This window comes from Dipodomys spectabilis, unplaced genomic scaffold (assembly GCF_019054845.1).
Source record: "Dipodomys spectabilis isolate Male_0828 unplaced genomic scaffold, ASM1905484v1 ptg000081l, whole genome shotgun sequence".
Lineage (NCBI taxonomy): Eukaryota > Metazoa > Chordata > Mammalia > Rodentia > Heteromyidae > Dipodomys > Dipodomys spectabilis.
Window position 1 is genome coordinate 10,717,501 of NW_024870758.1, and position 13,335 is coordinate 10,730,835.

Sequence of the window (13,335 nt, forward strand, 5' to 3'; positions counted from 1 at the left end):
TTTTAACTTCAAAGCACTCTAATTAAGAATTAGACCTCATCAAGTTCACAGAAGAGTGTGTTAAGCTGAAAGAAAAGTGGTCAACATCCAAGTGGAATAGATACAATAGAATATATTTATTCCCATAGACTCTAGGAAAAAGTTATCTGGAGTCTTAATCTTATTAATGTTTAAAGTAAGAGAGGTAACACTGTTTGCTACTACTGTCTTCTAACAACAACTTCAAACCTCAATCCTTCAACTCGGCTCAGTAATAGAAATAAAGTTGTAAATGAATATTAATCACTATGATGATTACATTCCTCAATTGAAAAATGAAAGCAGAATTCAATCAGATCCTTCTTGAAATGCTTACTGCCTTTATATGCTTTATATGTCTGAGTTGCTTGCTGTCCTGAGTCTGGTTTTTAAAAGCCCCTATTAACATGTAATCAAGAACTGCAGCACCCACTGTAGATGCCCATGGGTTTATCAGCACTCAGACTTTCTTGGGGTCACAAACACACAATATCTGATGAGACACTGATCATCTTCCTTCTCCTTTCTCTTGTTCCTCTAGCTTGCCTGTCAGAAGCCAGAAAAAATATGCACGGTTACTGTTGCTGAGGGGAGACAAAGTTTAACTTCTGGGTTGGCAATCGGAGAATAATTCATGAGCAGATTTCTAGCAAATGATATGATTTGCTAAATTTTGGTCTTTGATTTATATTTATGTACTCCTGCTACTGCTAAGGTTTTGCCAACTTCAATTAGATCATGAATGAGATCATTTTAATTCAGCCCCCAAACTGTGACCTGACCATGGGTCTGAAAGTGTTCAAAAAGTAATTTTAAGCCTCCTTTTGATTTGAAAAGGAATACTGCATGCTTGGTCGTTCATACAAATAACATAAAACTTAATTATTGGATGATTTGGCAGAAGACCTTCTTGCCAAACAACAGTCAATACCAGCTACTGTGATGCTGGTGCTGCTCGTGCCCAGGAGCCCACAGCCCCCTTGTATACAGGCGTTTGTTCATTGTGTATCAGGGCAAGATGCTTTCAAATAGGATTCATGGATCTGGGAGGCAGGGTGTAACTTGAAGGGTGTACCATATTTATAACTCCAGTTAAAAAATGCTGTCTCACCTAGAAGGGAAGTAGATCTGCGCTGTCAAATCACCAGGAGGCTGTGACAAAGGGAGCTTGCAGCCTGACACACGGTGTAACAACATAGCAAACACCTTTAATTCTGTCATGTCTCATACCCTTTACTTTCTCACACGTTTATGGCTGCTCTATCGTTGACACCTACACTCTTTTTCGAAACTAAATAAGGCAATCTTATTTAAGCCCAAATGCAACACCTGTAAAGTTATTCTTGTGCCCAGCAAAAAATAACCATTAACTCCTTCCTCATAAAAACCTCTCTGCTTTCTTTGGAAAGTCTCAAGTTGGCGACCGCCAGCTTTAGGCTCTCAGGTTCACATGACCTTCTGAGCTCTCACAGATAGGCAAGACTTCCCCCTTGAAAGATGCAAAGGCTGAGATAATGTCACTGTCTGAATTGGCCTCTTGCAGCTTCTCTAGTTGAAGCCCATTCTTCATCACAAACTTCTAGTGTCTTCTAGTGAGAAAGAGGCTCCGGCTGCTTTATTCCCTCTCGCAGACCATAGTCTAATATTTTAGAAGCTAGAAATGAAAATAGCTTTTCTAAAGATATTTCCTGGAATTTTTAATGTGCTGCCTTGATTCCTTTTTTCTGTCTTTTTTTTTCCTTGCCAATTATAAACCACCATTTGGAGGGCTTATGAGCAATGTAAGTCCACCTCATCTAATTAAGCCGCATTGTTTTAAAAGCTTGAACAGTTTTCATGTCTACAAGACTTGTCTGAATAATAAACTGCTAGAGCCAGAATTCTGAGTGTGTTTGGAGAGCCAGGATTTCATCTGCTGAGTGCAAAGGGCCAGGCACTCAAAGAGTTAAAGAGTGTTCCTGCATTGCTGGGTAGGTTAATATCACAGCTGCCTGGTAAAGCATTATTCCAGTACCTCACTTAACAAAAGCCTCCTTTTGCAAACAGGCTCCCACTTTCCCCCCAAAGTGTCCAAAGGTGTTTACTGAAGTAAATCTGCCTAAATCTTTCATTGCTTGGGTCATGGGGGTGGATAGGAGGGGTAGAAGGTGTAAGGATAATCTCTTTTTGTAAATTCTGTAAATCTTCTGGGAATAAGAAAAAAAAATCAGGAATGTGTGTCACATGTTCCTGTACAACTTCTAATATATCTGTTAGTTTTGCACTATAAGCAAAATATGCCACAATATCTATTAGAACTCCCTTCCCCTTTCCGTTTCAAATAATTCACTCTTGGGTTTGGGAACATTATGCTTCCAAAGTTGTGTGTGTGTGTGTGTGTGTGTGTGTGTGTGTGTGTGTGCAATATATGTGTATCTAATTGTTGAAGAAAAACCATTGGTATCTTCTGTGTGGTTTCAGAAAGGGAGGAAAAAAGACAAGACAGTTTAGGAACAAGATAATGTAGCTGAAAAGTTGTCACGAGAGGTTTCTACTCTTGCCCTGGTCTCCTTCCAGTGCCATTAACTGCATGTTACTTTTGCATGTTGAAATTGGAGGCAAATAACAGAGCAAAACCTGACAGGTTTGCCTGCAAGGGTTTAAACAATTCCCAGTGAGAAGGATTCCTTTAGGCACAAACTTTCTCTCTCAAGAGAACGTGGATACCACCAACCCCTCCCTACAAATCTTGAAGCATCTAGTTTGAGATACAAAAAGGCTGTCATCTCACAAATGTTAAACATACTAAAAAAATCTGAAAAAAAAGTATGGAGAAGGTGTGAAAAACGTGGCACTTTACAGCCCTCAAAGCTTTTTAAAATAGAACAACTTTTCCCCCTAAAATTCTTTTCAGAGATTTTTTTTTCCTTTTTGGCTCATTTGAGAGTTTCTTTCTTGGCTTTTTTCCCCTTTCATTTGAAAATATGAATTATCATAAAAAGTCAGGGGGGAAAATGGGGAAGTCTTTTCCAGTTTTCCTGAGAATTTATCAGTGTATCCAGGCTGGGTGTGAGTGCCTGGCACTGAAGCCAGACCAGAGGCCTGGGCCCCAGTTCACCCCTTCCCTCCCACACCCCACACCCTCACCTTTCAGGTCTAGTGGGAAACAATCACAGTTCTTGAGGCCACATTGCAGGCAGCATTCAAGAGTGAGAAGTCCCCACACCTGACCCCAAATCTAGCAGGCTTCTGGGTTAGAATTCAATCCCCCTCTGACACTTTCTACCCCAAGTGTTGAGCGGGTGGCCATGAATAGTACAGACATGCCATCTTGTAACACTATATGCCTGTCAGGAGGGACAAGGCCTGGTGGAGCATCAACTATATAAGGCTGGTAACTACGGGAAGCCCAACAAACAGCCACAAACACCTAAGTTATTTTACTCAGCTACTATCCTCGGCCTCTCTCTCTCTCTCTCTCTCTCTCTCTCTCTCTCTCTCTCTCTCTCTCTCTCTCTCTCTCTCTCTTTCTTTTCTTTTCATCTTGGCTTTCTGTGGCAGAATGCAAATGGAGCCTGCCGGCGGTGAAAGGGCTGAATTGTGATTAAGAAGAAGAAGAGCTCCTTTCTTTGTTCTCCCCTCAGGGGATGTTTACTGGGAGAGACACAGCGGATCAGATATGAAAGGCATTCAGGTCAGCATTGATGTGAGCGAAAGTGAAATCATACCTAAGGCATTCAAAAGACCGCCGTGTCAGGGGTTCAGCTAACGGTACAGCTACTGTGTGTGTGTCTTCCAGGAGAAGCAAAAAAAAAAAATCTTTTCACAGACTGGTGATTTTTTTCTCCCTAATTTACTACAAAATTATAAAAGTCCCCCCCCCCCCCCACACACACTCCATTTACTTCCTACCACATGTCACAAGAGTTAGTATTTTCCCTTCTCCTGGACCACACGCAAAATCAGACCAACCTCTAATAACTGTATTAACTAAATGACCAGCAAGGCACCATCTGAACTGTGAAATATATATATTAAAAAAACAGGTGTACGAATGTGTCTATATATGCATAATATGTAGAGAACTAAAAGAAAAGCTACACACGCACACACATTGATGGCTTTCCTCACACCTTTCTGAGGGGGAAAAACAACACACAACACACACACACACACACACACACACACACACACACACACACAGCATAAAACAGCACAGAACACCTTAAAATGAAATCCTTTATTTACTTTGTAACTACTAGTTACACTTTTCTTGAGAGCTTTCACTCTGACAAAACTGTCACCCAAGATAAAATATTTGGCACATAGCTATTAAGGCAAAGGCTTCATAGCGCCTACTGATTATTATCGCTTCCTTTTAAAAACTGCTTGATGAAGAAATACTTGAGTCTTACTTTTTAAAAGTTTACACTCCTCACAGCCCAAATAATCATTCAATGGATTTTTCCCCCAAGTGGTAAGCTGATGATGTTGACATAAACAGAGCTATATAAATATATACAAAATTCACAAATCAAACAAACATGCAAACAACAGGGAGGTGCCTGGTTGTTTTGAGGGTGAAAAAAAATGAAAAAAAGGAAATCACATTTTATCTTCTGACTGCTAAAGGAGGGAAAGAAATAAAGACAGGGGAATATAGGACTACATTTATTGGTTTTAAATCATCTTTTCCTTTGCTCTGAACTTACATTTTTTAACCTTTCACATTTTGGCTAAAAACTATATTTGGGTTTGGTATTAACATCTGCTTTGCAATGACATTTAATTCTGTATATTTTCAACTAGTGTTTCTGCATCGCAGATTTTCCTCCTTTATCTGTCTGCTCTAAAAAGACAACCAAAGAGCAATCAAAAAGGTGTCTGACTTGGCCATTCAGACAATTGCCCCCTTGTGGGAATGCGGGAATGAATGGTACAGTGGACACCCAGCACCATTGACGTTATAAACATGTAAATGAAACACATTAGGGCAGACAATCAATTGTCTGTGAGCATTGCAAACCTGCACTCCTTCTCTCTGTGACAGGCACAAAATAGTGTCTACCTTGGGAAGCCCCGGTGCTGGAGAGGAAAAGGACAAAGAATCCCCTTTCACACAGAAAGAAAATGCACCTTTAAAGCATTGAAAGAATGCAGATGACCAAAAAAAAAAAAAAAACTGTTGTAAGGGAAAGAATCTTGCACATCTTGGAATAAACGCGGCACTGATAAAGAGCTAGCAGCACCCTTTCTTTCTACCTTCAGGGAAGACACACATTCCCCACCCCCACCCCCAGGAAATATTGGTAATGTGACATCAGGGTCTTTGATAACCTCTTGGAATTTTATTAAGTAAATTAAGATAAAAAGAGAGAAATGGAAGCATAGGGCATAGCAGTTTCGTAGGGAACTTTAGTCTCGGTTTAACTGTATTTGAAAATAAATGAGGAAAGATGTGAACTTATTTCATTTGGTAACAGGAAAGCAATGTAAAGTTGAAAACCTTTAGTCTAGCCTTATCCCTGGTGGACCATCACATTATTAAAGATGCCACCAGGTTGGCAAGTGGCTCAGCTGTGAAGCAAAACACGTTTCTACCCTAATAGACTTAGTTTTTCCACACCAAAATGAAATAAATAGATCAGTTTAGATACATAGCCTTCAGCCTGCGTGTGTGCAGCCTAACAAAACTTGCAGAAGGTCTCCATGAGAGAACTGGATAGAGACTGGAGATGCGCATCTTTGAAGTGTCTGCCCACAGAATTGGTACCTGCCACACAAACTACTTAAGTGCATTCAAAGTCAGCATATCAGCTTGTCTAGAAGCTCATCTACTTTATGAAGAAAGCTACCTGCCAACTGTGTTCACACTTCCAAAGACAAGCAAGTCAAGGGCCAACTATAATCCAGAGGAAACTTCCCTGCTTCAGTGTGTGTTGAGGGTCTTTGACTCCCTTTTGCCCTCATCAACTTTACCTCTCAGGGAAGAAAACTGGAATTCTTGTCCGGACAATGAAGTTCCTTTCCATTCTGCTTAAGCACCTCTAAAACAGGAGCAATTTATCCATCCTTCCTTCTATCTAAGTAGCACTACCAGGACCTTCACTGTCCTTCAGGCAGTGATGGGTGAAGTTTTTTTTTTTTTTTTTTAGTTTATTTAAACACAAGACAACTGCTTCTGCCATTTGATTTTCTCCTCTAGAATCCCAAACCTTGAAAGCATACAACCCCTTTCTCTTTACCAGCTGAGAATCAGAGACTAAAGGTGTTTGGAAAAAGTCCCACCATTCTCTGCTCCCCTCAGCTCCCACCAGACCTTCATTCATTAGCAAAAAACTGGGGAGAAAAAAGAAACCTCAAATGTAACTTTTCTTCCCTTCTTCCACTTCCTTTTTCTCCCTCTCCAGTTCAGGTTTCCCTTAAAAGATAACTTCATTCCCTTCCCTCAAACAAGTAGTTTCCGGATTTGATTTTTGTTACAAGTATGTTAAGTCTGGTGACTTTGCAGCAGGCTAGGAGGTAGGCCCCTCTTCCCATGCTCTGCAGGGACGCAGAAGGCTTGCGGGAGCATCCAGGTCCCCAAGCCGGAATCAGAAGCAAATGCAACAAACTTTGCAAGTTACAAATGGGCTGTGCCGGTGGCAGTCAGCAGTTGGGTGTCTCCTGCTCTCAGTGCTCACCATGGCTGATTCCAAGGCTGGGTGAAGATAGTGGGGCATAATCAAGGGAATATAAAGGGGGTTGGGCCACCCCACCTCCTCTAGTCTTAGTGAAAGTGTTGCAAAGTGAGTCAGGCGACTGACTGAAATCATCTGACTGAACTTTCTTGAAACCAACACACATTCTTGTCTTCAGGCAACTCTTCTTGTCTGCAAGCAACTAGCTTTTCGCCTCCTTCCCCCTCACCCGGCTCCCCTTCTCCTCCTGCACATCTTATTTTCTGGGAAGAGATTTCCAACTTTCCATGTGGGTGAAAGGACACTGCCTGCCCACTGTGGGCTAGTTTGGCCCTGGACCTGCCTTTGCCAGGCATCTTGCTAGTCTGAGAATCTGGAAGGAGCTATTATTCTCACTTCTCTCTTGGTACATTTATTTTCCTCGAACAGTTTCTTTCTCCTTTGCTTTTTAATAATTGTACACAGTATCATCTTCTAACCCAGCCTTTCAAACACACACACACACACACACACACACACACACACACACACACACACACCATTACATGTTTTATCTCCTTGTCGCCTTATTCTATATATACACTGTTGACTTCATTAAAATTATATAAAATGCCATTCTGGGTTCTTGGATGACCATCTTTTTCCCTTCACAGCCTTCTACTTCTATGATTATTATTGTCATTATTCCTTTCCAGGAATTTCTATATGATATTGATAAGCATCATTATATTTAGTGTTATCTGCAAAGACACAAGCTCAAAAGTGACATCTTTTCCATGAATTCAGGAAAGAAGAAAAATCCACTCCGTCCAGATAAATCCTGGCAATTCCCAAAGGAAAAGGCATTGAGAGTATATGTTTGATGAGAAAGAAAATGAAAAAAGTGGGGAGGGGACTTCTACCTGCATCTTAAAACCACGACCTTGCTCAATCAGATGAAACCCAGTGAACATACTGACAAGTAACGAATTTGCAGCCTGTTTTCTCACAGATTATTTGGAAAAAGAGATAGGTAAAAGTCCAAGTTACAGATTCTGTAAGCAACAGACAGGCTTGCTGTTAAGTTTCCAGGGTCTGGGTTAAATGCCTTAAGATGTGCAAATTTAATTTTCCACTTCAGAGTGAGGCGGCTTCTCCCAAATGAGTGGCTGGGCAGAGAGTAGATGACAGTACACCTCCAAGGTACTCCATTCCACCTGGAGAAGCACCAACAACTCCCCTGCCGTAGTCACCCCCAGAAGTTCCCAGGAGTTGGGCACACTCTCCCCCTCCCCAACCCCCAGAATTAGGCTGTGGCATGACCTCATTGCTGGGGCCAACTGTTCCTGAGTGGCAAAATTGTGAAGGGAGTGGAAGGAGGAAGGCAAGAAGAAACAACACTGAATAGTCTTCCTTGAAAAAAAGAACACTTTTAGGAGCTGTGCTTTAAATCTCATTCTTTTTCTCTCTCTTAAAAAATGACTTTAACATGGGGGGGGGGCGCTCCTTGACACAAAGCTTTTGTTATCCAGTTGATCAGCAACGTGCTTTAAATACTTGTAAGGGGGGGAGAGCCCCACAACAGACATTGATTTTAGAAAATCAATAACCAACATTTAATAAAAGGAACAGAGGAAACACAAGAGAGGAGAGGGGGACATTAGGTGTAATTTTAGTGTCTACTAAATTACGCAGAGATGGAGAAGGGGAGGTCTCCTGTGTAAGGACCACCTTAAATAATGCCAGACATGAGAATGAAGAAAAAAATTAACACACACACACACACACACACTACTTGAAGAGAGGCAGCCTGAACTGAATCTTGGGGACACAGCTCGGAATATATTATTGCACTTGGTTTTTGTAATACTGAGCCAAGCAAATAGATCAAAGACAGCACAAAGAGGAAAGGCAGGATAATGTAACCGTTTCTGACTAAAATTCCTCTATCACTCCCCCATATGGCTCGACACCTTCACCACAACAAGCAAAAGACACACACACACACACACACACACACACACACACACACACGAGATGAAAGGAGAGGCATCATTTATCTCTAAACAAAATTCCCTCGTCTTTGTGTTTTTTCTCCCTTTAGCGCCCCACACGGCACCCCCAGCCGCCCCCTCTTCGCACCGCGCGGCAGTGGGGCAGGCTGGGGGCGCGCACGATTGTGTTCTCTAGAGGAAAGTTGCTCCAAGTGGGCCCCGGCGGTCCTTGCAAGGCGCGGGTTGGGGTTGCAGCAGGCCGGGCGAGCGCTTCAACACCGCGCCCAGCTTGGGAGCGTCTAAGCGGCCCGGCTCCGGGTGATCGGACTGAGAGCAAAAGGGACGATAAGTTTCCTTTCCGAGTCGGTCCGGGTTGGCACTGGTTCCCTTGTTTGTTTTGAGGGTTTGGCGCTTTCTCTCTCTCTCTCTCTCTCTCTCTCTCTCTCTCTCTCTCTCTCTCTCTCTCTCTCGTCAGTATCCTCCCTTCATCCCCCCCCCCCAGCCCTCTAGTCCCCAGTCTCTCCCCTCCCCCAGGCGACTTCTGCGCACTTGCCAATCACTTTTCTCTTTTATTCCCACGATTTTGTTTGGGGGTAATACCTAGGGTCTCTCTCTCTCTCTCTCTCTCTCTCTCTCTCTCTCTCTCTCTCTCTCTCTCTCTCTCTCTCTCTCTCTCTTCCTTTCTACAAGATGTCCTACTAAACTGTCACACGCATCCCCTTCGATCTCCCACCTCTGGTGTGTACGTGTGTGTCCCCCCTCGTTCCCTCCTCTGCTTCCTCCTCCCTGACTCAGGCTGGATAACGGGCTCCTCTTGACCGTGTAAAAACTGCCTGGAAAAGTCTCGCTGTACCCCGCGACTGCTCCAGCCCTCAGCGTAGGGGCCAGGGACGCCTGCGAGGAGCCACGGGTCCCCGAGCCCGCTGGGACCCAGCTGGATCTCGCCCGGGCCGGCGGAATCCCTCCCACCCCCGGAGCTCGGCGCTCCGGGCCGGGCCCCGCTGCCCGCGGACCGTTACTTGGCGCACGGAGAGGCGGTGGGGCGACTCCGGCAAGAAACTTTAAGCCTTGATGAAGCACAGCCCCGGGGTCCCCTCTTCCGCCCACTCAGTCTCCCTCTGTCTCCTCACCCTCAGCGCGGGGACCCTGCACGACCTGGCGCCCAAGCCCCCGCCCTGCCCAAGCCGGACGCTCCCGCAGCCCAGCCGGGGACCAGCGGGCCGGGCGCGAGAGGAGCGGGAGGCGGAGGGAAAGGAGGGCGGAGGTAGGGGCACAAGGAAGCCGTGGAGCTGGGGGCACGGGGCCCCTGCCGGACCCCAGTGCTTGGAGCCCCTGGGGCGTCCGACGATCACTTTGCCCCGCACTTCCCCAAACTTCCCCCCCCACCCCCCAGGTCCAGCCGCCGCGCGCGCCCGGCTCGGGCGCCCAGCCGCGGAGAGAGGCTCGCCCGCGAGCCCCGGGCGCTGCCACCCGCCGCCTCGGTTCTTTTTCCCTCCCCCCACCCCCTTGTCCCTGGGTCTGGAGCCGCAAAGTGGCCCGGAAAAGTTTGGTTTGGGCCTTTTCTTACCGTTTTTCCTCCTGGGATTGGCTTGTTTGCGCCTCTTGCACCGGGGGCCATCCGCCATGATCGGCTGCTTCATTGATAAGAGCAGATCAGATGGCAGTTCGCATGGACTCGGCGCCCTGCTCCGGCAGCACGCAGGCTCGATCTAGCAACCAAACACAGCGACAATGTGGGCATCGCCCGCGCCCATTGAAACGCGCGCGGGCCGCCCAGGGGAGCCGGGCCAGGGCCGCGAGGAGCACCCATCCGCGCCCCCCAACGCCAAAGCGAAACTTCGGCGGCCCCCTCCCCGCCCCCCACCCCCAGCCTTGGCCCTGCGGCGCTTTGTGTTTGTTACTGTTTGGTGTGTTGCACTCGCGAGGGGATCAGAGAGACAAGAATTACATCTTCAAAATGAGTCATAACTCCTGACCGTATGAGGGAATGCACACGGCGGTACAGTAAGACTGCCTGACTCAGGGCTAGGCGGACCCTTTCCTCCGAAAAGTCCTCTGCTCGGCTTGGGAACTTGGGGGTGAGGCGAGGCTCCCTTTCGTTCTCATCTTTCCTCCTATCCCCCCTCCCTCCCCCGGACACCCCATTTCCCAAGAGGGAAGAAAGAAACAACGCGAAAAGAGCCCCCCTGGATGAAGCACGCTCGGGTAAATTGATAATAGTAATTATAGGAAGCCCACTCGCCCCGCGCCCCCTCCCCTCCCCTTTTGGAGTTTATCAAGGCATTCTCTCACCCCCCCCCACCACACACACACACACACACACACACACACACACACACACACACACCCTCCGCCCCCAAGTTAAGATTTCCCATTTTACCCGGCAATGAGAAATATAATTACAAGCCTCTTTGGACAGTGTTCCTCCCCCCCCCCCACCGCTTTGACAATATTTACTTAAGTCCCCCCCCCAACCTCACTTACACACATGCTCCCCCACACTGGTCCCCTTAAATAGTTCCAGTAGGAGAGAAAAAATGTTTCCCTCAAGAAAGGAAAGAGAAAGTCCAACCACTACGGCAATACTTTTTAAGCTCTATTAAATGATCGTATCCTTTCTGGCTTCGAAACTTTTGTACCTAAAAATCGAGAGAGGCGCTGCATTTTTTTTTTTTTTTTTTCAGCAGAAACTGTCAAAACTTGGAGAAGGGAACCTCGCGGGCAGGCAGGAGAGGAGGAGAATCCTGAAAGTCGGTGGAGGTTGGGAAGATGCTGTGCCTCGAGGATTAGTTTAAACAGGGGGCTATAAAAGATGTAACAGATGCAAACTGTAACACAAGGGCCATTAACCCTTTCTCTGCCTCCAGTACACTCAGTCCCTACGCCCCGCACCTATTGTCTCCCATGCTCGAAGCGTTGCGGAAAACCTGGAAAGTGAGTATCAGTTTCCACACATTTGTTGATAGGGGTGAAGGGGGGGGGGGAGGCAGAAGAGGGGAAGTGGATGTTTTAGAGAGGACCTTAGAATTACCTAGGCATGCACAGAAAGAGACTTGTAAGTTTGACACATTTTAATCATTTCTTGCCTGTCTTATTGATCTGAAAATGTCGAGGGAGGGGTTGAGATCCTGAAATAAAGAAATGGTCATGCAAGTGTCTGGGGTGAAACAGCTGGCCTGTCTGCATGCATGCTGAGACTCACACACAATTGCATATAAATATATGTTTAATAAAGTAAGTTGCTAGTTTTATGAGCGAGTGGGGGGGGAGGAGAAAGAGAGAGGAGCATTTGTGCTATAAACTTTATCTTTGGCTGTTATTCCTAACTCTGGAGTAAGTAATCTTATCCTCATCATTACAGGGGAGCATGTAAAATATATAAGTAGGTGGGAGATAAACACATTTATGTTAGCTGAGCTTACCACTGTTCCTGGGAAGTCCTGCTCTCTCTCTATCCCTCTCTCTCTCTTTCTCTCTCTCTCTTTCTCTCTCTCAACTTCTTAGTCCCAAACTATGAAATGGCATGTGTGTGTGACTCCTATGAAATCCATGCCTATGTTACTTGGCTATTAAAAATACAATGATAAAAGTTACCCTAATTTTAAACCTTGATACCCTGACAGTAGTTTTCTTTCCCAGCTGTAGTGACCCCCACCCACTTTGGTAAACGACTCAAGTTCCATGAGGACTTTCACTTCTTTATTTATAATCACAGAAGTGAGGTGTTACTTCACACACACACACATACACATACACACACACACACACACACACACACACACAAAGAATGAAATAAAGAAATGAAACTCGCTAAGCAGACAAAAACAGGCAACTTTCTGCTTAGAAAACAGCCTTCTTGTGTGGGAGAAGTTGGATTGCCATGTCTAAGAGAAAGACTTACTCTCGAATTTAGTAGATCTATATCAAACAAGTTTTATAATTATTAACAGGTATTTGCCAAGTTTTAATTGGTGAACATAATGGAATTGGAGCTAGATGCAAAAATAGAGAAGTTATCCCCTCGATGAGTTTTGATTCCAGCCATATAGTTCTCAATAAAACTTTCTTAGGCTGGGCAGCAAAAGGCACCTTTGGTTACCTGAGTGGACAGGTACAGGGCTAATTATTTGGGGAAGGAAAAAGGGAGAGTAAAAGGAAGGAGAGAGTTAGAAAACAAGAGAAGGCAAAGAAGCCACTCCTGGGAAAAGCATACCATAAAGCAGCTAAACCCACCTGAAATTCCTACCCACAGACAGCCCTTCTCACTTCAGACACATCCCCACTCAAAGGGAGAAAATTAGAAAAGGATGAGGACACACACACAAAAAGGGTAAAAAAAAAAAAAAAAAAAACAACAACAACAAAAAGAAGGGAAAGGGGGGAAAACCTACCTGCGAAGTCTTGTTTGTAGTTTTGGCCAGAAATGGTGAGAAGAAAAAGCATGAAGAAGCCGCGAAGTGTGGGGGAGAAAAAGGTGGAAGCGAAGAAACAGCTCCCGGAGCAAACTGTACAAAACCTCGCCAAGAGTGTCGGGAGGCAGGACCGTTATTCCTGCGGAGCAGGTTAGGACTGATCTCTTTTCGGCCACTCCAGGAAACACAAACCTGGGGACGGACTGACGTGTTACGCCTCTTCTAATGACATTTTTTTCTTTTTCTTTTCTGTAGGGGAGAGAAGAGAGACCC

At 45.3% G+C, this 13,335-nt stretch overlaps 1 protein-coding gene across 4 annotated transcripts in view; it reads right to left on the bottom strand.

Moving 5' to 3' along the window:
* Positions 1-13,125, bottom strand: part of Zeb2 (zinc finger E-box binding homeobox 2) — a 131,235-nt gene extending 118,110 nt beyond the window's left edge. The window contains exons 1-2 of one of the 4 annotated variants that reach the window (XM_042683457.1): positions 13,042-13,125; positions 10,218-10,359 (exon numbers count right to left, since the gene is read on the bottom strand). In XM_042683457.1, coding sequence (XP_042539391.1) covers positions 10,218-10,290 — 73 coding nt within the window. In that variant the 5' untranslated portion in view covers positions 10,291-10,359; positions 13,042-13,125. Of the gene's footprint in view, positions 1-10,217; positions 10,360-10,551; positions 10,849-11,289; positions 11,559-13,041 lie in introns of those variants that run through there. The other 3 variants (XM_042683460.1, XM_042683461.1, XM_042683459.1) reach the window with 3 other exon arrangements.
* Between the last annotated feature and the right edge of the window lie 210 nt (positions 13,126-13,335).